The sequence below is a fragment of the Geotrypetes seraphini genome, chromosome 1, assembly GCF_902459505.1.
Source record: "Geotrypetes seraphini chromosome 1, aGeoSer1.1, whole genome shotgun sequence".
NCBI lineage: Eukaryota > Metazoa > Chordata > Amphibia > Gymnophiona > Dermophiidae > Geotrypetes > Geotrypetes seraphini.
This window is the reverse complement of record NC_047084.1, coordinates 257,916,731-257,944,240: the sequence shown is the minus strand read 5'-3', so window position 1 is coordinate 257,944,240 and position 27,510 is coordinate 257,916,731. Positions and strand designations below refer to the sequence as shown.

At 42.9% G+C, this 27,510-nt stretch overlaps 1 protein-coding gene across 6 annotated transcripts in view; it reads right to left on the bottom strand.

Annotated features, from left to right (window-relative positions):
- The window catches only part of SORCS2 (sortilin related VPS10 domain containing receptor 2), a 1,263,434-nt gene that overhangs the window by 99,504 nt on the left and 1,136,420 nt on the right, over window positions 1-27,510 (bottom strand). For all 6 annotated transcript variants that reach the window (XM_033949940.1, XM_033949949.1, XM_033949957.1 and 3 more), the window contains exons 15-16: window positions 15,328-15,448; window positions 6,411-6,544 (exon numbers count right to left, since the gene is read on the bottom strand). In XM_033949940.1, coding sequence (XP_033805831.1) covers window positions 6,411-6,544; window positions 15,328-15,448 — 255 coding nt within the window. The remainder of the gene's footprint in view (window positions 1-6,410; window positions 6,545-15,327; window positions 15,449-27,510) is intronic.

The following is a 27,510-nucleotide window of genomic DNA, read 5'->3' as shown; positions in this document are numbered from 1 at the left end:
CCTATCTGCTGCTTGCACCAGCTCAAGCCTTCCCTCTGATGTAACTTCCTGGCCTCACAAAGAAGGAGTTACATCAGAGAGAGGGCTTGGGGCTAGCGTGAGCAGCAAGTAGAGGTAAAGAACAGAAGGAAATAAGAGACACCAGGGTTGGAGGGGTGGGGGAGGGGGAGTGGAGAGATGCTGGGAGTCCAGCTGGCAGGGCTTGGGGATTCCTACTACTACTATTAATTATTTCTATAGCGCTACCAGACGCACACAGCGCTGTACAGAGTCAAAAAGAATAAGAAAACAGTCCCTGCTCGAAAGAGCTTACAATCTAAACAGGCAAGACAGACAAACAGGATGTCATGGATACAATTAAGGGGAACGATTAATCAACTGGCTGGGTTGGAAGACAGAGGAGAAGGGTTGAAAATTGAAGGCTATATCAAAAAGGTGGGTTTTCAGTCTGCTTTTAAACAAGGGAAGGGGCTTGACGGTCAAACTCGGGTAATTTATTCCAGCCATAGGGGGCAGCTAGATGAAAGGAATGAAGTCTGAAATTTGCAGTGGAGGAGAAGAGTTTAGCTATGAGTGGCTTATCTGAGGAACAGAGTTCTCTGGGAGGTATACTGTATAAGGAACATAAGCAATGCCTCCGCTGGGTCAAACCTGAGGTCTATCGTGCCCAGCAGTCCACTCATGCGGTGGCTCAACAGGTCCAGGACCTGTGCAGTAATCCTCTATTTATAACCTTCTATCCCCTTTTCCAGCAAGAAATTGTCCAATCTTTTCTTAAACCCCAGTACCGTACTCTGCCCTATTACGTCCTCTGGAAGCGCATTCCAGGTGTCCACCACACGTTGGGTAAAGAAGTACTTCCTAGCATTTGTTTTGAATCTGTCCCCTTTCAACTTTTCCGAATGCCCTCTTGTTCTTTTATTTTTTGAAAGTTTGAAGAATCTGTCCCTCTCTACTCTCTCTATGCCCTTCATGAACTTGTAAGTCTCTATCAAATCCCCCCTAAGTCTCCTCTTCTCCAGGGAAATGAGACCCAGTTTCTCCAGTCTCTCAGCATATGAAAGGTTTTCCATCACTTTTATCAGATGTGTCGCTCTCCTCTGAACCCTCTCGAGTAACGTGATATCCTTCTTAAGGTACGGCGACCAATACTGGACGCAGTATTCCAGATGCGGGCGCAACATCGCCTGATACAACGGCAGGATAACTTCTTTCATTCTGGTAGTAATACCCTTCTTGATTATACCTAGTATTCTATTCGCTCTCTTAGCAGCCGCTGCATACTGTGCCGTCGGTTTCATTGTCATGTCCACCATTACCCCCAAGTCCCTTTCTTGGGTACTCTCATTCAATAACATCCCTCCCATCGTATAGTTGTACCTCGGGTTTCTGCTTCTCACATGCAATACTTTACATTTCTCAAAGTTGAACTTCATCTGCCATCTCGTCGCCCATTCCCCTAGTTTGTTCAAGTCCCTTTGCAATTCTTCGCAGTCCTCTTTAGTCCGAGCTCCACTAAATAGTTTGGTGTCATCCGCAAATTTTATTATCTCACACTTCGTCCCTGTTTCTAGATCATTTATGAATATATTAAATAGCAGCGGCCCGAGCACCGAGCCCTGCGGAACACCACTCGTGACCCTCCTCCAGTCCAAGTAGTGGCCCTTCACCCCTACCCTCTGTTTCCTACCCGCCAACCAGTTTCTAATCCATCTATGTACGTCTCCTTCCACCCCATGTTTCTTCAGTTTCCGGAGTAGACGTTCAAGAGGCACCTTGTCAAAGGCTTTTTGGAAATCTAGGTATATGATGTCTATGGGGTCTTCTCTGTCCATCCTTTACTATGCTACTGCTTATATTCTAAAGATACATCTATCCAGTCAATATTCTGCCAGAATTGTTTTGTTTTTTTAATGCTGGCCATTGTGGGATGACCCGGCTATTCGGTGTCAAGCCATATCTGACAACGAGCACTATGGGCAGCTGCTGGAAATTATCCAGATACTGCTGATGTTCCAAAGCAGTATGCTGATAGTTACCTCGTTAACTTAAGCAGCTGTTTTCCTGTCTCACATTAACTGGGTAGCTCTCAAGGTATAAAACATAGAAACATGATGGCAGATAAAGGCCAAATGGCCCATCTAGTCTGCCCATCTGCGGTAACCATTATCTCTTTCTCTCTCCGAGAGATCCCACGTGCCTTTCCCAGGCCCTTTTGAATTCAGACACAATCTCTGTCTCCACCACCTCTTCTGGGAGACTGTTCCATGTATCTACCACCCTTTCTGTAAAAAACGTATTTCCTTAGATTACTCCAGAGGTACAGCTGCTAAATATCTACGGTGGCCCACTTCTGCCCTGGATGCCCTGGCGCTAACTGGAAAGTATCATGACAGTCAGAGCAGATATCCAGTAGCATTTTCTGGTAAAGTGCTAATTGACGGGCACTATTTAACTAACAAGTATAACTAGCAGAAATTGTGCTTTCTTTGCAAGTAGACACACCTGTACCTGGATTGCATATGTACATGTGTAGATTTGCTTCGTTTATAATCTATGGTTCACGGTAGTGTGCAAAAAATCAACCTCGTCAAATCTTGTCTGCACAAGGCTTATTTCTGTCCACTTGGTATGTTTAACTCATGTGTCATATTTCAGCTTGATTAGACAATATTTAGAGGTCACCCAGCATGCACTGTTTGCTTGTGTGTTGTGTATGTAGGCGATTGTGCATAATTAGTTTGCATGATGTTGTTTAGTTTGCGATCTGCACCCGAAAACTGTCTCAGCTGCTAGACTGCTACGTGGACTGGATGTTCTTCGACTGGTCAATTTTTAGCACTGTGACAAAAGAAAACCTTTAGCAGAGAGCTATAAGTTGGCGTGTAAGTCAGTGATGGCGGTATGGGATCAAGCCAATGGGAATTAGGGCTCCATACAATGACATTGAAGTGCTGTCTACTCTCAACACATATCCAAATAAAACTGTTGCAAACAAAGCACTCACAGCCATTTCCAGATATCTATGGTTTCTGTCTGAGCACCTAGCAGCACTTGCCTTTTTGTGTGACAGAATCGCACCAGAAATAAAGCTATATATGGTGCAAAACTTACAGCGTCCATCGTTGCCAGACATTCCACAATTTCTCATGTGTACTGATGAAATGGAACCTGTGACCTTTGAAAGTCTTGTAACACAGAGAACACAGTCATTTTTTTAATCTCTTGAGTGAAGGAGGCTCAACAAAAGCAAAAATGTTCCTGAACAAACAATCCACAGAGTGGACCGACGATCCAGTTTTCAAGGAACTTTGGAATTGGACATCCAAACTATGATGCAGCAGAACGAGCGATAAGCCTCACTTAAAAATACAATGATACTTTGACAAAAGATGATGAGCAGAAGCAATTTGTTCTTTGACTAGCGGCCAGCCACCAAAAGAAGTTTTCTTCTGCATCAAAGGTGGCTCTTATGTCATAAACTACTGATTATTTGTTGAGTGCACAAGAATTACAATATACTGTTAAGCTTAGCAGTACAGTAATAATAATTTTAAAAAAAACAGCAAGATGGGATGACCCCTAACCTGTGTTTTTCAATTTTATATAAAGGAATAAAATTTGCCTTGTGGACAAATTAAATGTGTTAATTTTTTTAGACCACCATAATGCACATACATTCTCTGCCCAAACTGCACCCCTGTGCAACGCCTACCAGTAAAGTTGGCACTCTTATGTCATACAACAAAATTGATGGAACACTGATGGTGTATATAATGTGATTTAAATCAAGGGAAAAAAGACCTCAAAATACTCCAAGAGTGTGATCAATGAAGTCACAACTATTTCGGGGTTGGGTATCATCATAGGTCAAAAACCCTTGAATTTAATATTTTTGATTTTAATTTTTTTTAAATTTGCTTTCGTGATAAATATTTAAGTGAAAAATATAATATATATCAATTTTATATCAATATTTTCTTCTTTATGGATGAGCATTAAATGACCAGCAACTATTGATTCAATTCCATAATTTTCATCATACTTGAGTTTAGAAAATATTAAGCACTTATCTTAATAACCCATGGGCTTCTTCAAGGGTAATGAAAAGGCTTATTAACTTGCCAGTTGAACTTCAATTTTGCTCAAAGATAATGGTATTCGCCGCTGGTGAAATCGTTGCTTGATCAAAACAGCATTGAAGAAGCCCATGGGTTATTAAGATAAGTGCTTAATATTTTCTAAACTCAAGTATGACGAAAATTATGGAATTGAATCAATAGAAGAAAATATTGATATAAAATTGATATATATTATATTTTTCACTTAAATATTTATCACGAAAGCAAATTTTTAAAAAATTAAAATAAAAAATCACATTATATACACCATCAGTGTTCCATCAATTTTGTTGGATTACACAATCATTTGGACACTATACCTTGTTTTCCATTCTCTAATTCAGTTGATACTACATTACATTAGTGATTTCTATTCCGCTTGTACCTTGCGGTTCAAAGCGGATTACATAAGAAGAAGCTGGACATTTCCAGGAGGGTACGTGACATTTAGGGTAAGACATAGTTACAGAATGAGTGTAGACTTGGAAACATTGGATGAGAGCAGTTATATTACATTACATATCAAATCTTTTTCCAGGCGTTGGTAGGTAATAAATCGGTAAGAAGAATTAGGTTTTTTTTTTTTTTTTTTTTTTTTTTTAGTCGGTTGAGGATATGGTGTCAGGGAGTGGGTAACCTGGTCGGTGTATGTGGAAGAGGAGATTAGGTGTTTTGAATATGCTTTTTGAAAAGTAGCGTTTTGAGTTCTTTGCGGAATGCTTTGAAGTCAGATGTTGAGGTTAACAATCTGGTTATGGAGGGTTCGAGTTTTGCTGCATGCGTTGCTATGAGGTTATCATAAAGCTTTTTACGATGAGTGCCGTTGAGTGGTGGGTATGAGAATGGTGTCAGTGTCATAAACATTTAATGCTGGTTGTATTTTAGAACAGTCCATTTCCATGTGTAAATAAGCATTTTACAAGTGAAATGATTATAAAATTATTTAGGAGGACAGTGCCTTGGTCCTCAGATGCAGTGATATGATATGAATTGATTCTGTGAAGGATTGGGTTTTCTGTTTTTGCTTGTAGTCCAGTGAGTTTTAAGGTTTCGTTATTTACCCTCCCCCCCTTTAAACAAAGCCGCATTAGTCTTTTTTAATGGCTGCAGCGGTATTAGCTCCAACGCTTATAGGAATTCTATGAGCATCATAGCTAATATCTCAGCAACCAGTGATAAAAAAAAAGACTTAACGCAGCTTCGTAAAAGTGGGGGTTCATTTCTTTGTTGACTGAGTATGAGGTCCTAGGCACTGTCAGCTTACAGAGTATGAGGCAAATAGATCTCATGCATATTCATTGGGGAAAATCCTGAAAACCCGACTGGATTCCGGCCCTCGAGGACTGGAGTTGCCCACCCCTGTCCTGGACACTGTCCTCCTGGGTTTACCTGGTTTAGCAAACTTTTTTGTAAGCTTATATTTTGGATGATTGCTTCTTGATTTTTTGCGTTTTGTGTGGTTTTTTTATATATATAATTATCCTCCACATATCAAAAGTGTTCCTGCCATCCACAGATACACTTAATCAAAGGGAAAACAAATCCTCACAATCATCTTATGATTTAGCAATAAATTACATGAACTGCTTCAGACAACAAACATTTCTGTGGTTCAATTACTCTGTATGAGAACTGCAGAGGAGTTTAACTATCGGGGCTATAATAGCAGCTTTCATTCCTCTGCCAAGCTGTGAGATTCTAAATAGAAAAATGATTTCACCAAAAATACAACTGCTGAAAGCAGAGAGCGAGAGAGAGAGCTGCTAGTTAAACTAATCCGATGCCCACTGAAATCAAATTTTCTTTCCTCAGGCGGGCTAGGAAAGCTGGCTCACAATTAACCATAGTTAACAGAGTATATATCCCAGATGGCATGATTTAAGCCCTTCAAATTATGTTCTTTACAGTTTAACCCCCTGCACATGCTGATCTGTTCATTTACCAATATTATATGATGCATTGATTTTCAGCTACAAATGGTATCACAGTAAAAGAGTTAGGATAGAAGTACCAATGGGGTTATTATGTAAGCACTACAAGGTTCCATTTATGCAGACTTTTCTCACAAACACATTTTCAGTGAATCAGGCCCAAAGTTAGCTCACACCTGGGACAAATTTAAATCGACTCAGATCTTTCCCCTCACTGTGCTGGTGTGTGCAGAGTGCAGACAGGATAAGCTAAGATACAATGAATAAAAAGTGGGATCCATACCAGATCATTGTCAATATACCTGCTCCTTCTTTCAATCATCTCTTTTTGGCAGAGAATGTTTACAGGTAGGCTTACCACATGAAATCAGAGTTTGTACACCAGCAGATTTTGGATGTGAGTGCCGACGTGAAGCTCTTGCCTTTGATGCACCATGATAACATCTTCCTCTTCCGGAAACTTCTCTGCTGTCCCATGATACAGTGCTCCCCCTAAACATTAAAAACAATTAGTAAAATTACAAAAGATGACAAGATGTCCTTCATAACATTTACCTTCACAGAGTTGGAAATACATATTCAGGAATATGACATTTTTCCCAGTCCTTTTCTGGAGCTGCCACCAGATATAAATAGATACAGTGGTGTTTTAAGGGTGGGAGGGCATCCCCCCCCCATCCTCTTCTCCACCCCCGCCATATGCATGCCCCTTCCCTGCCTCTTTAACTTTACTGGCTCAAGCAGCATTTCTAATCTGCTGTCCACTCCAGCCTCAGCTTTCCCTCTTCGTCACTTCCTATGAGTGCTGGAGCAGCGTCAGACTTAGAGAATGACACGGTGACAAAATTCATCACTGTTCCGGTCCCCGCGGATAACCGCGGGAAACCATCTTCATGTCATTCTTTAAGGAGAGAGGGAAGAATCAGAATATGAATGGCCACAACCATTGACCCGCAAGCTTTGCTTTGAAGAATGCTGGTGTAGAAGGATTGAAGTTGAGATAGACACTACAGAATGGCAGTCTCTAGTATCCAGTGCAGATATTGTGATGTCATAATGCCTCATTCCACCAGTGCCTAAGAGCCAATCACATCAGTGATGTCACAATGGCTTCATTATCCTTGACTCACATAAGAATCAGAGTATGAATGGCCACAACCACTGACCCACAAGCTTTGCTTTGAAGAATGCTGGTGTAGAAGGACCGAGGTTGAAATAGACACTAGAAAATGACATGGAATTATTTCCCGCGGTTATCCGCGGGGACGGGAAAAGTGATGAATTTTGTCACTGTGTCATTCTCTACGTCAGAGCACTTAACCCATCGGGCCATGGTAGAAACCTCTGTTGCAGCTTAGTAAAAGAGGGCCTTTATGTATTTCTTCAAAGGGGTGAATGAACATGTGGATAAAGGTGAACCGGTTGATATTGAGTATTTGAATTTTCAAAAAGCATTTGACAAAGTACCTCATGAAAGACTTCTGAGGAAATTAGAAAGTCATGGGAATGGAGGTAATGTCCTATTATGGATTAAGAACTGGTTGAAAGACACAAAACAGAGAGTAGGTTTAAATGGTCAATATTCTCATTGGTGAAGGGTATACTATATAGTGGGGTTTCCCAGAGGTCTTTGCTGGGACAGCTGCTTTTTAACATATTTATCGATGATCTAGAGATGGGAATAATTGTGAGATGGTTACATTTGCTGATGACACAAAGTTGTTCAAAGTTGTTAAATCGCAAGAGGATTGCGAGACTGGAAGATTGGGCATCAAAATGACAGATGACATTTAGTATGAGCAAGTGTAAAGTGATGCATGTGGGAAAGAGGAACCTGAACTATAGCTATGTGATGCAAGGTTCTATGTTAGGAGTCACTGCCCAGGAAAAGAATCTAGGTGTCATTGTTGAGGATATGTTAAAACCCTCAGCTCAATGTGTGGTGTCGTTTATTAAGAAAATAGATAGAATGTTAGGAATTATCAGGAAAGGAATGGAAAACAAAGATGAAAATGTGTTAATGCCCTTGTATCGCTCTATGGTATGACCACACCTCGAATACTGTGTGCAATTCTAGTCATCGTATCTCCAAAAAGATACAGCGAAATTAGAAAAGGTTCAGAAAAGGGCGATGAAAATGATCATAGGGATGGGACAACTTTTGGTGGAGAAAAGCTAAAGCGGCTAGGGCTCTTCAGCTTGGAGAAGAGATGGCTCAGGGGTGATACATGTATGATAGAGGTCTATAAAATACTGAGTGGAGTGGAAAAAACCAGGACTAGGGGGCATTTAATGAAGCTACTAAGTAGTAGATTTAAAACAAATTGGAGTATAATTAAACTCTGGAATTTGTTGCCGGAGAATGTGGTGAAATCAGTTAGCTTAGCGGGGTTTTAAAAAAGGTTTAGATAAATTCTTAAAAGGGAAGTCCATTATTGAGATAGCTTGGGGAAATCCACTGCTTATTTTGATTTGTGGTTGCATGGTACAGCATCTGACAATTGACAGATGCTGTACCATGCAACTACAAATCAACAAAACAATACAAAAATCATTTGGGGTCATGAGAAACTTAAGACAAGTTTGAAAATTCTTCGACAGAACACAATTCCAGCTCTTGGTCCAGTCCCTAGTCCTAGGTCTTCTAGACCAGTGATTCCCAACCCTGTCCTGGAGGAACACCAGGCCAATCGGGTTTTCAGGCTAGCCCTAATGAATATGCATGAGAGAGATTTGCATATGATGGAAGTGATAGGCATGCAAATTTGCTTCATGCATATTCATTAGGGCTAGCCTGAAAACCCGATTGGCCTGGTGTTCCTCCAGGACAGGGTTGGGAACCACTGTTCTAGACTACTGCAACATACTCTATCTGCCCTGCCCAACAAGCAAGATAAAACAACTACAAACTGTTCAAAACACGGCGCTATGACTTATCTATTCACTGAGGAAACACGACCACATCACGGCAGCGTACCTAGATTCACACTGGCTCCCAATACAAGCAAGAGTACAATTCAAATTCTACTGCCTACTATTTAAAACCATAAATGGAGACAGCCCAGCTTACCTAAACAACCACCTAATCCAAACTACCTCAACCAGATACAGGAGAACATACAGACCATTCACTCATCCCCCAATCAGAGACGTCAAACAAACAAAAAAAACTGTACAACAGCCTTTTAGCCACTCAAGCAGCAAAACTAGACTACCAACACTCCAATTTACTGATAACGACTACAGACTACAAATCGTTTAGAAAAGAAATAAAAACCATCCTATTCAAGACATCCTTGAAGACAAACTAACACCGCAAGACTCAGCCCAATTCTCTGTAGCAAATCGCTCTACTATTCAATTCCTCTGGAAATGGCCAGATAACTTCTTTTGTAATCCGCCTTGAACTGCAAGGTATTGACGGAATAGAAATCACTAATGTAATGTATTTTTAGGATAAGCAGCATAAAATCTGTTTTATTACTTGGGATCTAGCTAGGTACTTGGGACCTGGGTTGGCCACTGTTGGAAACAGGATACTGGGCTTAATTAACCTTCGGCAATTCTTACGTTCAGTGATACTTAACTGGCTAATGCTATTGAAAATAACCAGTTAGCACTGAACTGTAAACTGGCTTTTTTTTTTTTTTTTTGGGGGGGGGGGGTTCCTGAGTCAGTACTTGGTCAAAGTGCTGATATTCAACAGGTTAACTGCAAGAATAGGACCTCATAACTGGTTAAGAGCTGAATATTGGACTTAACCAGCTATGCATTAGCCGGCTATGCAAAACTAGATATTCAATGCTAAAGCCTGGACATGGCCCAGCATTGAATATCTGCGTATAACCGCTGGTGGTTGTCAGCACAGCGCTGATCGCCACAAGCTGAATACTACCCTGTCATATATGCTGTGATGCGGAATCTGATGATCAACCAACATCATTTTGGAAATTTGACAGGAGAACGTTCCAGTCCTCCTCAGACACTAATTTTGAGCAAAGGAAGACCCACCCGATACACATCTGGAAAGATTTGATACAACAGAATACAATTTACTCATTTACTTTTCAGATGAACTAATAAGATTAGAATAACATTTTGTTTTAGTTAACCTTAGAGTAGAATTATAATATTGTTGACTCTTCTTCCAAATTTTCAAAGTAACTGATGATTTCCTCCAAATGTTTATGTTTATTTATTCATTTGATGAATCGCTTATCTATAATTTACTAAGCGAATTACAATAAGATACATAAGCATTATAAAACAAATTACTAATATCATATACGAACTAAAAACAAAACTCATAAGCAGACAAACATTTAAACATTTTAAGACAAACATAATCCTTTTAAAAGACATATTAATAATATCAAGTACTAAATAAAAAACCGACTTATACACAGACAACACTAAGCCACATATTGATAAAAAAGGGGAAAAGTTACATAATAGATGTTTCAAGAAGAAAAAAGGGAACATTCAAGGAAAAAACATAGGGAGGGATAACTTGACTACAGTAAAAAAGTATTTATATTAAAGATTAAAAGCATCTTTAAAAAGGAAAGTTTTTAATTTATTTTTAAAAAGACTGAGATCCTTTTCATTTTTTATGTATTGTGGCAAAGAGTTCCAAGTCTGGGGGGCCACAATTGAAAACATGTCATGACGTCTGGTACCTACCACTTTTAAGGAAGGGACTGCCAGTAACCCTTGTGATAAAGAGCGAAGAGAACGTGATAAATTATGTGGGATAAGCATCCGATTTATAAATGAAGGTTCATTTGTGGATAGAGTTTTAAATATTAGCAATAGAATTTTATATGTTATGCGGTGAGTAATAGGGAGCCAATGCGACTCAATCATATAAGGGGTTACATGGTCATACTTTTTACCATTATATAAAAGTTTGACTGCAATGTTTTGAATTATTTGTAACCGGTTTTTCTCTTTTTGCGTAATATTAAGTAATAATGCATTGCAATAATCAAGCTTTGTTATTATCAGTGAATGTAAAAGAATATTTAAAGATTTAGGTTCAAGAAATTTCGAAATTGAACGAATCATTTGCAATTTATAGAGGCAGGATTTGACAACGTTGCTGATATGATCATGATAGGAGAAATTTTCATCAATCACAACCCCAAGAATTTTTAATGAGGAAACTAAATCTATATGAATATTGTTGATGATAAAAGGAGCAGCTAGCTTTACTCCTTGTTTCCATAGAAAAAGTATTGCTTTTGTTTTAAGGATATTTAATGATAGTCTATTTTCGGCAAGCCAATTTTTGATAGTGTCGAGTTTTTTATTGATCTGGCTGATTTCTTCTGTATGTTCAGGATTTAAAGGATGGAACAGCTGAATGTCATCTACATAAGTGTATGAAGAGAAGCCAATAGATTGGCATAAACTAAGTAATGGTGAAAGAAAAATGTTAAACAATAAAGGTGATAATATAGATCCTTGAGGGATTCCATAACTGAGGGAATAAGGTTTAGAACTTGTATTGTTGAGATGAACTGAATATTGTCTGTTTGCTAAAAAAGAAACGAACCATTGTAAGACCTGATCGCAAACACCAATGGATTTTAATCTATCTAAAAGTAGATTAAGACCTGGTGTAAATTCCCATGCCTTACTTAGGCGTTAATTGGGCTTATTAGTATTATTAATATTCTATAACAGTGCACGTGAATGTTTGGAATGCCCGTGACCCACCCAAACTCCTCCCATGGTCATGCCCCCTTTTCAGTTCTATGCACTAGAATTTATGTACATCTCTTTATAGAATACGACAAAACGATGCATGTGTAAATTCTAATTAATGCTGATAACTGCTTGTTAGTGGCCAATTATCAGTGCTGATTGGCTTGTTAATCAATTAAGTTGCATATACATATTGGGCATGTGCACGTAACTCAAAAGTGCCATGTATAGAATCCAGGGGATAATGGTCAGATCAAACTAATGGAACATTGCAGAAATTTGTAAGAGTAAAATTGGCCTTTTTGTGATCTAATCTGAAAAAAAGGCTGAAATAAAAATGTCCTTTTTAAAGGAATTTTATACAATATGAACAATTTTCACATGTGATTAGTGCTCTCTTTTGTTATGTCTCATCTCTCCTTGATTCTATTCAGTTGAGTAAATGCTCAAGGAATTTTTTTACTACTTTAGTACAATTTATTATATAGATATAGAGAGCACTTAGGTTCTGCTTTTACAAATTAACCTTATTGCAAATAATATAAACAAAGAATTAACCCATTAGCAAAACTCAATAGATGATTCACGAAGCTGTTTAGCATTTGGCTCTGGAGCTACTCGTAGAAAAGAATCTTTTTACAACAACTGAAGGTCAGACTGCGATGACAAAGTTTTGGCTTTTTATGTGTTTTGATTTTCTACATTATGGGGTTCATAATCAAAAAAAAAACCACATCTAAAAAGTGGCCTAAATGGCTACTTGGACGATCAAAAAGCCTGATCGTCCAAGTACCCATAACCAAAGCTGGTTTTAAACGTATCTAAAACCAGCTTAGGCCTTTCCCCTGCCACTAAACACACAGAGAGAAAAGAGGTGTGTTTAGAGGAGGGGAAAGGGCGGGCGGTGGGCCAACCTACATCTAGGCGTGCAGCAAGTATAACCAAAACCTTAAATAGGTTGCCTAGTCGACACTTATACCTTTATGACTTAGACAAAGTCAAAACAGGTCTAAGTACCGAAAAAGGGGCAGCTGAGCTGATGGCCGCTGGTGCGATCAGTTCAGCGGCCTGGCAACCTACCCACCCACCCATTGCCCAATCTCTCATGCCGCGGGTTGTGGCAGTTCGGGTAGAGGAGTGATCGCATTGCGGCAGGGGAGATGGCCAATCTCTCCTGCCGCGATACATCCCCCCCCCGACAATATCGGGGCAAGAGGGAGCCCAAGCCCTCTTGCCCCATGGCAACCCCGACCTCCCCGATGACATTGGGGCAGGAGAGAGCCCAAGCCCTCCTGGCCCAGCGATCCGCGACCCCCCCCCCGCCGATTACATTCGGGGCAGGAGGGAGCCCAAGCCCTCCTGACCTCTCGCCCCCCCACCCCCCTACATGATTGGGCAGGAGGGAGCCCAGGCAGACCCCCCTATCACCCACCCCCCACTACAATACTTGCAGGAGGGATCCCAGGCCCTCCTGCCCTCGACACAACCCCCCTCCCCCCAACGTCCGCCCCCCCGAATCCCCGATCGGCCCCCCGCCGACTCACAACCCCCCCACCGACACCACGACCCCCCTTCTCCGTACCTCAAATTGTTGGCCGGACGGACAGGTGCCAAGCCCGCCCTTCCGGCAGGCCAGCTTGCTCCGGAATGGGGCCGGATTGGCCCAGGTGGCTGAAACCCCACCCACAGGTGGGGCCTGAGGCGCCTGGGCCAATCAGAATAGGCCCAGGAGCCTTAGGCTCCTCCTGTGAGCAGGGCCTTAAGCACATGGGCCCAACCCTCCTGTCCCAATGTCTTGGGGGGGGGGTTGGGGTGGATTCTGTAACCAGTGTTGTTTTTGACAGATACTGGTTACAGACTCCAGCTTTTATGTGAAGGACTGGCTCCTCCTTCGCCTAAAAGCCCTTGTGTTGGACGTTTGGGGCTTAGGCCTTTTTTTGGTTCATTATAGGGTATAAGTGTAGACGTCGTTTGGGTACAAGTGAAACATAGAAGACGACGGCAGAAAAAGGCTACAGCCCATCAAGTCTGCCCACTCTGCTTACTCACCCCGTTGCTATGCCCTAATGACCCAATTTTCTTATCTTGACCCTCGTAGGGATCCCACATGGGTATCCCATTTATTCTTAAAGTCTGGCACACTATCTGCCTCGATCACCTGCACTGGAAGCTTGTTCCAATGATCAACCACTCTCTCTGTGAATAAATACTTTCTGGTGTCGCCATGAAATTTTCCGCCCCTGAGTTTGAGCGGGTGCCCTCTTGTGGCCGAGGGTCCCTTGAGAAAGAAAATATCATCTTCCACTTCGACACGTCCCGTGAGGTACTTAAATGTTTCGATCATGTCTCCCCTCTCCCTACATTCCTCGAGAGTGTAGAGCTGCAATTTGTTCAGTCTCTCTTCGTACGAGAGACCTTTGAGCCCCGAGATCATCCTGGTGGCCGTCCGCTGAACCGATTCAATTCTGCGCACATCTTTTCTGTAATGTGGCCTCCAGAATTGCACACAGTACTCCAGATGAGGTCTCACCACGGCCCTGTACAACAGCATTATGACTTCAGGCTTTCGGCTGACGAAACTTCTATTGATACAACCCAATATCTGCCTTGCCTTAGATGAAGTCTTCTCCACTTGATTGGCAGTTTTCATGTCTGCACTGATGATTACTCCTAAATCTCTTTCTGCTGAATTCCTAGTAGACGTAGTGGTGGTCTGGGCATTTAAACAGCTGAATGTAGAGGCAGGCCATTATCAAAACAAGGACGTTTGTTTTGGTTTTGGACACTTTCCCTGCTTCTGCTTTCAACGTTTAAGGCCTTAGGCCAAAAAGGGACTTAGACGATTTTTTTTTATTATGCCCCTCTATGATTTTAATTTAGCAAAAAAAATCCAATGAAACAAGAAACAAAGAAAAAATAATAAACAATTACCAAACATATACATGTTAGAGCTACAATTAAAGGAAAACTATACTATGATTAATAACAGATTTTAATCTTTACAGTCTAGAAATACTTTCTGTGGCTACATTTCATGATTATCTTCCTTTTTGTTTTATAGAAATTGCAACAAAATGGTGCTTTTGTGGCCTGATTTGTTCTTCTTGGGGAGAAGGTGAAAAAAGAAGTAGAAGTGGCGATTTCACTTCTCTGCTTACCACCTGCACCTCCTGGACAGAAGATATATGTTATTTATTGGGAGTAGTACCAGGATTAGTTGAGCTTTAGGAAGAGGTTAAAAGACACAGCTGTTTTAAAGAATAAATACTACTAATAATTTCTATAGCGCTGCTAGACATACACAGCACTGTACATTAATACATACTGGCAATGTATTTTAAATTGGGATTCTTTTCATTTTCAGAGTGGTAGGATGGGGATTTTGTGATTGGGAATGGCTGGTTGGCTTGACTGAAAGTGGTGGACTATGGGTTGGTATATTAACATAAATTAAATTATTGTGATTCCATCTCTAGTAAAGCAGTGAACAATTTCCATACAGTAGTCTCTGATTCTAGGTCTGTCAAAGGCAGAAACTGAAATCCACATGGTTTTCTGTTCAGTACCTGTAAGGTGGTGAGATTCCAAGAGTCATAGTCATCTTCGGTACATTCCCTGGAAAAGGTCGGCCTGAAATCTACTTTCACTAGTTCCCAGTCTGAACGGAAACTGATATGACCAAAGATTCTGCAGAGAAAAGACAATATATACAGTATGTTTAAAAAAATGTGCTAATTTTGTTTTACAATGTTTACAATGGATTTACCTCAGTTTACAGCGGGATCCTCCCCCCCCCCATCCCTGTGTCATTCTCTCTAATCTCTACTCACAGAAAGAGAGGAGTGAGGTGGGTAAAGGTCATATGCTAAAAAAGTAAATTTTGGTATATGCTAGGGTTGGAAGAGAAATGGAACCTCCCACCCTCCCAAAATAAAATGTCCCACAATCAAAAAGCTGCCTATAACATACACCTTTTATAGGAGGGTAAATTTTTTTTAAAAAAAAGTTGGTCCTGCATCAATAATATCAAGACCATGGCCAACAGGTTGACTATAACAAAACTGGAAAACATGCTACCTTAAAAATTATACAAGATCTTATAAGAAGCAAATGAATTTTAAGAAGAGATTAGGAAACACTATATCACATGTGGAAAACAGGCATAACATAAGAATAGCCTTACTTGATCAGACCAATGGTCCATCAAGCCCAGTAGCCCGTTCTCACGGTGGCCAATCCAGGCCACTATTATCTAGCCAAAACTCAAAGAGTAGCAACATTCCATGCTAACGATCGAGTGCAAGCAGAGGCTTCCCCATGTCCTAATAACAGTTTATGGACTTTTTCTCCAAGAATTTGTCCTAACCTTTCTTAAAACCAGCTATGCTATCCGCTTTTACCACAAAACAGACATTCACAGGCAATGCAAATAGAAACATAGAAGTGTGTGCATGCATGCAAACATGCATGCACATGCAGAGGGGCTGGAAAAACTGCATAAGCCTTGCTCTACATGCTTTTTCCAGCTGTTTAAATCTACTCAAGTTAAAAATAAAACATGAAATAGATTATTAAATCGAACTCATCAGCCCTGTAATTTCTTGCTGTTTGAGGAGTCTATGTAATACAGTACTGTATATTCTTCCTTCTTTATCCACTAGGTGGTGCTCTAATATTGTCTACTAGCCAAATGCCCAGTACAAAACACAAACGGAAAGATCATATGTGTACATCACAATATTATTGCAGTGTGTAGCAATTTAAAAAAATAGCACAATCAAAATTAAAAACCTGGAGGATATGTGTGCTATGCACATCTTGCTTAACTTGAAAACTAAAGTTAGACTGCATTTACAATGGTCACTAGCCAACTCAATAATTGTATCACACTGTCAAATAAACCTGACAAATCTTTACGTACAGATTTATTAATCTCTACTGCTAATGAAATATCTACTATATATCACCAAGGAGTAAGTTTGAGAAACCTTAAGCACCATGTCAAGCAGCATATATATTAGTAATGAATTTAAAGAAAGCTCCAATTACACTATTTGTATATAAGGTAATTTATAGAATTAAAAGAAAGAAAAAAAATAAATAAAGGTAATACCTTTATTTTTGAACTTAGGCTCGGATGTACTAAACTCTCCAATAGTCTAACAATGACCTAATTTAAAAACATATTGTAGAAACATGATGGCAGATAAAGGCCAAATGGCCCATCCAGTCGGCCCATCCACAGTAACCATTACTAAGAAATACCACATGTCTATCCTAGGCTTTCTTGAATTCAGAGAATCTCTGTCTCCACCACCTCTTCCGGGAGTTCCACCATCTACCACCCTTTCTGTAAAAAAGTATTTCCTTAGATTACTCCTGAGCCTAGCACCTCTTAACGTCATCCTATGCCCTCTCATTCCAGAGCTTCCTTTCAAATGAAAGACTCGACTCATGCGCATTCACGCCATATAGGTATTTAAACGTTTCTATCATATCTCCCCTCTCCCGCCTTTCCTCCAAAGTATACATATTGAGATCTTTAAATCTGTCCCCATACGACTTATGACGAAGACCACACACTATTTTAGTAACTTTCCTCTGGAACGACTGAAGACCCTGATTGGCTCGGATACCTAAGACTCCTCCCATAGGAAGTTCTGACAGAAGGTGGGACGTAACAGAGGAGAAGCTTCCAGGTTAGGAATCACTGCCAGTAACCAGCTGAAGCAAGAGAAGAGCCACAGCCATGTGGTCAAAGAATAGCATGTGGCTTGCGAGCTGCGGGTTTCTGACCCTGTCCAATGCAATCCTCTAACATTCTTACCCTTCTCTTGCCTCCCCATCTCCTCTGTACTGGCTTCTTTCTTGGATACCAGCATCCCTCCCACTCATACATTTCATGCTCATGCATTCTCTTGCCACTTGCCTTTTTCTTGTGCCTTTCACAATTGGACACTCCGCTCTTTCTAGCCAGGCAAGATACACAAAATCCCTAGGATTCTATACATGGTGCCCCAAAATGGCGCTAATTTTTGGGTGCAAGTTCAAGATGTGCACCCAACTAAATTAGCGCCATTTTGGGGCACCATGTAAAGAATCCTAGAATTTTTGGATGTCAGTTCAAGATGTGCACCCAACTAAATTGGCTAACAAGTCAAACAGTGCCAATAATTGGGTGCTAACTGGTACTAATTTGTATTTGGGTGCACATCTTGCTGCATTCTCTTGTAATGTATAACAGTGTGCGCCCAAATGTCATAGTGTGCAACCCAAAAGGGGGCATCGCCATGGGAGGTCCAGGGGCAGGTTAGGGGCATTCCTAAAATTTGTGCCCAGTATGTACTGTGTATGTCCACCCAAATTGAACACTACGAATTACATAAGAACATAAGAAGTGCCTCTGCTGGGTCAGACCAGAGGTCGCGCGGCGGCCCAACACCTGGTTTCAGCAGGCAATAACTCCCGCCGCCTAAATTTGGGTGCCAAAATCAACACAGTACTAATTCTATAATGGGTGCCCATCTTTAAGTACCCAATACAGCAGTGTATCGCAAACTGTGTGTGCCACGGCAGATTCTAGGTGTGCTGTGAGATGCCAGCAAGGAGGAGAGGTGCCAGTGCCAACTGACTGCTTACAGAACATGCCTCTCACAGCAAGTGTCATGTCCTGTAGTCAGTCATCCAGCACCTGCACCTATCCTCCTTGCCGGTGCCTCTGCTCCTTCTCCTCACCTCTCCTTCTACAGCACCTCCCCCACTCCCACTTCCACCGGCAGTAATAGGAGGCTCAGGGCCACAGCTGGAGGACATCCGCACATGTGAGGACATCGACGTGATGACATCACGCATGCACGTGATGGCATCACGCATGCACGTGATGTCATCATGTCAACATCCACGCATTTCCGGGTGCCCTCCAGCCATGGCACCTGAGATTAGTGTGCCATGTCTTACAAAGTTTGTGATGCACTGCAATACAGAATAGCACTTGTGCCAATTTATTTATTTTTTGGCACCCAGTTTTCTGCACCATTTACTGAATCTAGCCCAATATGCTATAAACACTTGCACACTTCTTTCACACTCAAATATACACAAAACGAAACGGAAAAGGAGCACAGTATGGGTGAGGACGAGACAAAAGATGAATCAGGTAAACCTCCAAATTCTCTTTGGTTCTAAACTCTCTCTCCAAGTCCTGCAATGAATCTTCTCCTCACAGAACTAAGAGAAATGCAGAGCTCAAAGCTGCATTTTATATAGCAGTCGGGGGGGGGGGGGGGGGGGAGGAGACTGGCCACATCCATTAAAATAGTCCATATCAAGGACTAAATGCACTACTTTAACACATATTAAAATAGCATGGTCCCTGTACACAGAAATACAATGTGATTTTGATTGTGCCTATTTTACTTGTGCGTTCCCAAATTATAACGCTAATCTGTCACCATTAATATGCATTAATGGTGGTCTGTTTTATCTGGCTGCCATTGAAGCATCTTGTATACCTTATGTAGTTTCGCTAGTTTTCCCCTTAAATGATATTCATCATTGATGCAACTTGTATGTCATATGCAATTTGATTTTATATGTACCGTAAGTATGTAATTTATTATAGTGTGTTTATGTATTGATTTGTACGACAAATGTTAATGTCTTATTTTGTATGTTCATATGTAACTCACCCTGGATAAGGGCGGGGGGTGGGGGAACAAACAAACATTAAGATTTGCTGTTAACATTTGTTAATGTTAGTAGAGGTTAATGGATAGGCCTGTGTATCATAAGACTAACTACTGTAAAACAGAATCTTCTAAGGTACAATCACTCATCAGTTGTAACTGCAGTGTTGCAACTGATCCATAAACTACTCTGTGCAATTAGTGGCCATTAAAGTCCATAAACCTCTTCCATAAATAATAATCCTACACTCGATATGGTTGTAATAATGTGACATGCACATTTCCCAGCAAGTACTTGCTAAATGTGATGATATTAGAAACTCATATAACAAGACGACAATCCTCAAAAATGAAGACAGATAATGTGGTGCTGGAAGACTGCAAAAAAGAAATAGGTTAAGGTTCAGGAAGAGATTTTGCAATCAAAAAGTTCTGGGACGTGAGGTGTTTGTTTTTGGAGCAAAATCATGTGGGGCCCACAAGAGTTTCACCTTATTTACCCCCCCCCTCCCCCACTTTTACAAAACTGCAAAAGCGTTTTTTTTAGCACCGGCTGGCGCGCTGAATGCTCTGTGCTGCTCCTGATACTCACAGAGTCCCTATGAGCGTTAGGAGCAACGCAGAGCATTCACCATGCTGTCCTCTGCTAAAATCTGCTTCTGTGGTTTAGTAAAAGAGGGGGGTTGGCCAAGGACTCGTCATGCAATAACGGTACACAGAATTTGCCTACAATAACTGGTCAGCTGATATTTATGTGTCAATCAGGATGAACGTTTAAGGCCTCCTTGTTTGGATTAGATGAAAGAGTGCAGAGAAGTCCAGCAGCAAAGTACCAGGTAGAATGGAGAAACTGATGTCTTACCTGTGGATAAACTATATTGTTAAGTACAATTTTGTATAATGCATCAAGGTTATAAAATGGACACTTCTTGTATTTATAGACCACTTATAGCCTAAGTGGTTTACATTCAGGTACTCAAATATCTCCCTATCTGTCCTGGTGGCCTCACAGTCTGACTACCGTATTTTCACGCAAATAACGCGCACCCGTATAAAACGCGCACACGGGTATAGCGCGCAGAAATCACGATGATATGTACAAAAACTTTGGTATACCGCGCTCACGGGTATACCGCGCATGCTGCCCGACGCTCCTTTCGCCCGCCCTGACTTTCCGACTCTCCGTTCACCCCCCCTGACTTCCGTGCACTGTCCCCCCTTGAAGGTCTGTCCCCATCCTGAAAGCCTGATGCCCCCCCCCGACGTCCGATACATCCCTCCCCCCGAAGGACCGCCGACTCCCCAACAATATCGGGCCAGGAGGGAGCCCAAATCCTCCTGGCCACGGCGACCCCCTAACCCCATCCCGCACTACATTACGGGCAGGAGGGATCCCAGGCCCTCCTGCCCTCGACGCAAACCCCCCTCCCCCCAACGACTGCCCCCCCCAAGAACCTCCGACCGCCCCCCCAGCCGACCCGCGACCCCCCCTGGCGACCCCCACGACCCCCCCACCCCCCTTCCCCATACCTTTGGTAGTTGGGCCAGAAGGGAGCCCAAACCCTCCTGGCCACGGCGACCCCCTAACCCCACCCCGCACTACATTACGGGCAGGAGGGATCCCAGGCCCTCCTGCCCTCGACGCAAACCCCCCTCCCCCCCAACGACCGCCCCCCCCAAGAACCTCCGACCGCTCCCCCAGCCGACCCGCGACCCCCACGACCCCCCCACCCCCCTTCCCCGTACCTTTGGTAGTTGGCCGGACAGACGGGAGCCAAACCCGCCTGTCCGGCAGGCAGCCAACGAAGGAATGAGGCCGGATTGGCCCATCCATCCTAAAGCTCCGCCTACTGGTGGGGCCTAAGGCGCGTGGGCCAATCAGAATAGGCCCTGGAGCCTTAGGTCCCACCTGGGGGCGCGGCCTGAGGCACATGGTCGGGTTGGGCCCATGTGCCTCAGGCCGCGCCCCCAGGTGGGACCTAAGGCTCCAGGGCCTATTCTGATTGGCCCACGCGCCTTAGGCCCCACCAGTAGGCGGAGCTTTAGGATGGATGGGCCAATCCGGCCTCATTCCTTCGTTGGCTGCCTGCCGGACAGGCGGGTTTGGCTCCCGTCTGTCCGGCCAACTACCAAAGGTACGGGGAAGGGGGGTGGGGGGGTCGTGGGGGTCGCCAGGGGGATCGCGGGTCGGCTGGGGGGCGGTCGGAGGTTCTGGGGGGGGGGGGCGGTCGTTGGGGGGGGGGGGGGTTTGCGTCGAGGGCAGGAGGGCCTGGGATCCCTCCTGCCCGTAATGTAGTGCGGGGTGGGGTTAGGGGGTCGCCGTGGCCAGGAGGGTTTGGGCTCCCTTCTGGCCCGATATTGTCGGGAAGTCGGCGGTCCTTCGGGGTGGGGGTGCGAGTGGTCCTGCCGGGGGGGGGGATGTATCGGACGTCGGGGAGTCGGCCGGGCAAGAGGGCTTGGGCTCCCTCTTGCTCCGATCGTGGATGCGGGTGCGGGTGGGAGCGCGTGCGAGCGGTCGTTCGGGGTGGGGGTGCGAGTGGTCCTGCCGGGGGGGGATGTATCGGACGTCGGGGAGTCGGCCGGGCAAGAGGGCTTGGGCTCCCTCTTGCTCCGATCGTGGATGCGGGTGCGGGTGGGAGCGCGTGCGAGCGGTCATTCGGGGTGGGGGTGCGAGTGGTCCTGCCGGGGGGGGGGGATGTATTGGACGTCGGGGAGTCGGCCGGGCAAGAGGGCTTGGGCTCCCTCTTGCTCCGATCGTGGATGCGGGTGCGGGTGGGAGCGCGTGCGAGCGGTCGTTCGGGGTGGGGGTGCGAGCGGTCCTGCTGGGGGGGGTGAATCGGGCGGGGTGGGAACTATGTTTTAAAACTTTTGTATACCGCGCTCACGCATATAACGCGCGAGGGGTATGCGCGGTAGGTAAAAACGCGTATAACGCGCGCGTTATATGCGTGAAAATACGGTAATGTACCTGGGTCAATGGAGTCTTGTCCATTGCCTTACCAGGGTAAGTGACTTGCCCAGGGTCACAAGGAACACTAACCACTAGGCCACTTGCTTGCAAATCCACAGAATAGTATTTCATAAACAGTTACTACTAAATGATTTAACAAGCAGAGCGAGAAGAATTCATGGCTATACCAGGTATGATTTAATCAATCGCACTCATAGGACTGTCTTGTTTTCTAAAGATCACTAGAACTATGGCACTTGCTCTTTTACAAACATAGACAGAGTCGGATGACATAGGCAACCCAGGGGACCCTTGATACAGCACAGACGGTGCGAAACATGTCGGGTCATGTTCCCAGGGTTTAGCTGGCATAAGATAAGTACACTGAACCTCAGTATTTCTTACTATTACCTAATAAATTATTTATTTAAACATACTATTTAAACAAAAAGCACTTATAAATGAATGAAATAGCCAGTGATGATTGCACCACGTAATTTCTTCCCGCAGTAACAAGATATTACAGCGGTGGAGTGGTGGGGCTGAGGCTTTTTCATTTATCCACTCATGAGTCTGCAAGGTTAAGATTCTTATCCAGTATCCACTTTTTATATATATTTTTTTTTAAAGAAGCAGGTGCTAGAGAAAACAGCAAGTCTTTTGAAGCAGCTTCTGATGAAACGTCCAGTGAAACGGGCAGTTCCGCTGAGCAGATGAGAATAGCTTCAAAGGTAAGGGTTAAGAAACATTTGCACTACACAAAAACCTCTTGGACTAAATAATATGCACTTTTGTGGTTGTTGTATATGAATTGAGTCATTGAACTCTATAATATTGGGGATGTAAAGAATAGAAAGAAAAATAGACAAAAGACAACACAGAAAAGGAGCACAGTGTGGGTCAGGAAGAGACAAGAGATGAATCGGGCAAACTTCCAAATTCTCTTCTGTTCTAAACCCCCTCTCCGAGTCCTCTCCTGTGAAGTCAAATTTCCTCTTGGTTTTGTGTTGTTTGAAAAGTTTAGGGAGAAATTCATCAACAGGCGCTAACCGATTTAGCCCACATTAAACGCTAAGATGCCCATAGCAATATAATGGTTAGCGGCCATTGATGAATTCCCAACTAAATAACCATTCCCTACTTAACTATTCTACTTCACTCATATGATTTTATAAACTTCTATCCCATCTCAGTCAATTTTTTTCTCTAAGCTGATGAAACCTAACCTGTTTAGCCTCTTTTCATAAGGGAAGTATTATACCATCTTTACTTATTTTTTACCCTTCTCTGAATCTTTTCTTGTACCGCTAAATCTTTCTTGAGAGGGACAGCTAGAACTGCATGCAGTACTCAAAGTGTGTTGCAGAAGGAGACTAAAACCATTTTTTTTTTTTTTTTGGTGGGGGGGGGGGATGAAACTGAAACCAAAACCAGCCTAGCCCCTGAACCAGAATAACTCCCACTCCCTCCCTCTCCCCATTTGACCAAAGAAGCTCCCACCCTCCCAACAGAAGAAGCCCCCACTCTTGGATCCATATGTAGGCTCCCCTCCAGGCAAGGCTAGTTGGTGCAAAAGCAATTCACAGTCATTCCTGCTCATGCCATCTCCACAGTGCTAAAACAGTGATATTTTATAGATGAAGGTTTAACAACTCCTCATATATTTTATTTATTTATTTTAATAATAATAATAATAACTTTATTTTTTCTATACCGCCATAATCTTGCGACTTCTAGGCGGTTTACAGTAAAAGAGAGCTATACAATCAGGGAATTACAAGGTGAGAACAGGTAGGAAATCACTGAGTAATCAGTGTTTACAGGTTACAAATAGGTTACAGTACAATCTTAAGCATTTTACATCAAAGGGGTTGGATGGTCAGCGAATTACAGAATGCAGGAAGACATTGAATAGTCAAGAGAAGAACAGAATACATTTGTGAAGAAGTGTAGTATCAACATAAAGAGAAAGGTTTTAGGATGGGGGGGCGTTGTTTGGCTGGGAAATAAATCTATTGAATAGAGCGGTCTTGATTTTTTTCCGAAAGGCGCCATAGGTCTGCCTGGCTTTGTTAGTGAAGTTGCCTAGCCAGGTTTGCTGTCTGGCAGCTTGAAACTTAAAAGTTCTATCCAGAAAGGTTCTGTATTTGCAACCTATGATCTTCGGGTAGGCAAAGAGGTTGCGATTTCTGGTTGTCCTTGTGGGGGTGTAAAGTTCGAAGTGAGGTAATAGGTAAGTTGGGGCCATTCCCCACACCAGTTTATAGCAAAAACAGAAAAACTTGAATAAAGAGAGATTGGGTATTGAGCACTTTTACACAGTATATATAAAATTTAAAATATTACATGCAAAAAATTATTTATTTTAACTTAGTGCTTTGATGATAGTGAAACGTTTAAATGCACTATAAGGATTTATTGAAATATACTCCTGTTTGTAATTAGCTGAAAAAGTGAATGACAAAAATTTAAAAAAATCCTCATTAGGCAGATATTGCATAATTAGTAATATCAAAGTAAATTCAATACATAAAGAAGCTATTCTCCTAAGTTATGTTGTTTGTTTTTTGTAGGGTACAGTAAAATTCTAAGAGGAATTGCTAATGGTTGGTATAACTGCATTTCTTCACATAGATCCATAGATTGTATTTGATTTCCTGCCAGAGAACTCCAATAGGAGATATTAACCTACAGTGCAATGCTTTACAGAAAGAAAAGTAACCACAATCATATATCAAATGCTAACAGGTTTGTCTCATTACTATACATTTTAACCCTACTATTGTCCTGAGAAATGTTTTACGTGCTCTTCAGTCTTTTCAAATATTTTAGGGCAGGGGTTGGGTGAAGCCAGTCCTCGAGAGACAAAGGCAGGCCTGGTTTTCTGGATAGCAAGGAGGAAATCACGAGTTTCATCTGCACGGATTTGGCCCAGGACTCAATTAAGTTACATGTCTTGGTTATCTGGGAAATGAACCCCCTGCAACATTATTCTCCTTGTTCTGTTACAGCTAAAACAACAGATACCAAGACAAGAAATGGGAAACTACAGTACAGAAAATTTGGCCATCAGGTTCATTTTGAAAAACCTGCCAATCAGGAAAGTTGATTGGGGAAATCTTTCCATTGCCTTTCACTTGATTTTCTAGCCAACCTAATTGGATAGGTGTTTGGATCAAAATTCCCCTAAATATAGCTTCATTTCTTCTCAATCCTCGTCTTAACCCTCTCCTGGCAGAATACCCAGCTGGTCGGGTTTTCAGGATTACCATAGTGCAGGGGTGCCCAAAAGGTCGATCGCGATCGACCAGTAGATTGCGAAGGCAATGCGAGTTGATTGCGTTGCCTTCGTGTTCTACTTGCTTCCCGACTCAGAAGCGCCGAGCCCAGTGGCGTACCTAGCATGTGTGACACCCAGGGCCCATCATTTTTTGACACCCCCCCCATCTGTACGAAAAACATGATTTTTAGTAACAAGCCACACGTCACACATGAGTACCTAGGAAAAGGTAGCATCTTACATACTGCAGTGAGAAATACAACAGCAATACACCCATTGTAAAACTAAACAAGCCAGACTAGTACAGATCAATCCTAACAGAAAACCATGTCTTTCGAACACACAGAACACACCTTCGCCTAGTATGGAATGTCATCACAAACTTACCCCTCCCCCTTTTACAAAACTGTAGTGTGGATTTTATCCAAGGTGGTAACAGCTCTGACGATCATAGAATTCTGAGCATCAGAGCTGCTACCACCACGGCAAGCGCTAAAAAACGCTCCAATTTTATAAAAGGGGGGATAAAATAGAAATACATAGACAAAAGTTAAATTGAACCAGCAAGAAGCTGGACTCTGCATACAATGCAATACCACAGAAACAGTGACACATGTCTCCTAAAGCAATAAATAAATAGAAAAATTGTGTTCTACCTTTGTCTTCTCTGATTTCTGCTTTCTTCATCTTCTTGTTACTCTCTTCCTTCCATCCACTGTCTGCCATCTCTCTGCCCCTATATGGCATCTTCTCTCCTTCTATGCCCCTTCCAGAAACTGTATGCCTCCCCCTTTCATCTTTCCTTTCACCCCATTGGTCTGGTATCTGTCTCCTCTCCTTCCCCCCTGCTCTGGCATCTCTCTCTCCGCTCCCTTCCTCCTGTTCTTCCCTGATCTTCCTTCTCAATTTATTTTCTGCCTCTGTCTAAATTCTTTTTTACAATTCAGTCCTCAATTTCCCTCTTTCGCTGTGTCTACCTATAGCTTGCCACCTCTTTCCCTCACCCCTTCCAGTAACTAAATCTGTCCTCTTCCCTCAATCCTGCATGTGCCCTTTTTTTCTTTTTCCTCCCCACTTCCTTCCAGCATCTGCTCCCCCTTTCCCTCACACTTTCATTCAGCAGCTGTCCCTCCTCTCCCCCACACTTCCATTCAGTGTCTGTTTCCCTCTCTCTACCCCTTCCATCTACTGTTCACCCTCTATCTCGCCCCTTCCATTCACTGCCCTCTGTGCTCTTTCTATCCAGTGTGCACCCTCTCTCTCTTCCATATGGCATCTTCCCTCTTTCTATGCTCCTTCCATAAACTATCTATCCCGTGCCCCTTCTCTCCTTTGTACATGATTGATTTCAACTCTGTCACCTCTCCGTTTTTCTCTCTCTGTCACCACCCCCTCCCCTATGCTCTGGCATCTCTCTCTTCTCCTTTCTTTCCTTCCCACCTCACGGTCTGGCATCATCCCTTCCCTGATTCCCGGCATCTCTCTCCTTTCCTTTTCTTCCATCTCTCCCTCCCCCCTCCATGCTCGGACATATCCTCCTTCTTTTCCCCCTCCCTTTTCCCTTGATCTGGCATACCTTCCTCCTTCCCTCCATGCCCTGGCGTCTCTTCTTCCCTTCAAGCCCAAGCATCTCCTTTCATTCCCTCCAGTTGGGTACAGCAACACTCTCCCCAATTCTCTCCTCCTCTGCTCCCTTTCCTCCTTCTGTCACCCAAGGCCTGGTGTCCTGAACTTCATCGGGCAGCAGCAGCATTCACAATTCACTGCTGTTGTCGGCTTCAGGCTTTCCTCTCTGTAGGGTCTTGTCTTCATGAAAACAGGAAGTAGGCAGGAC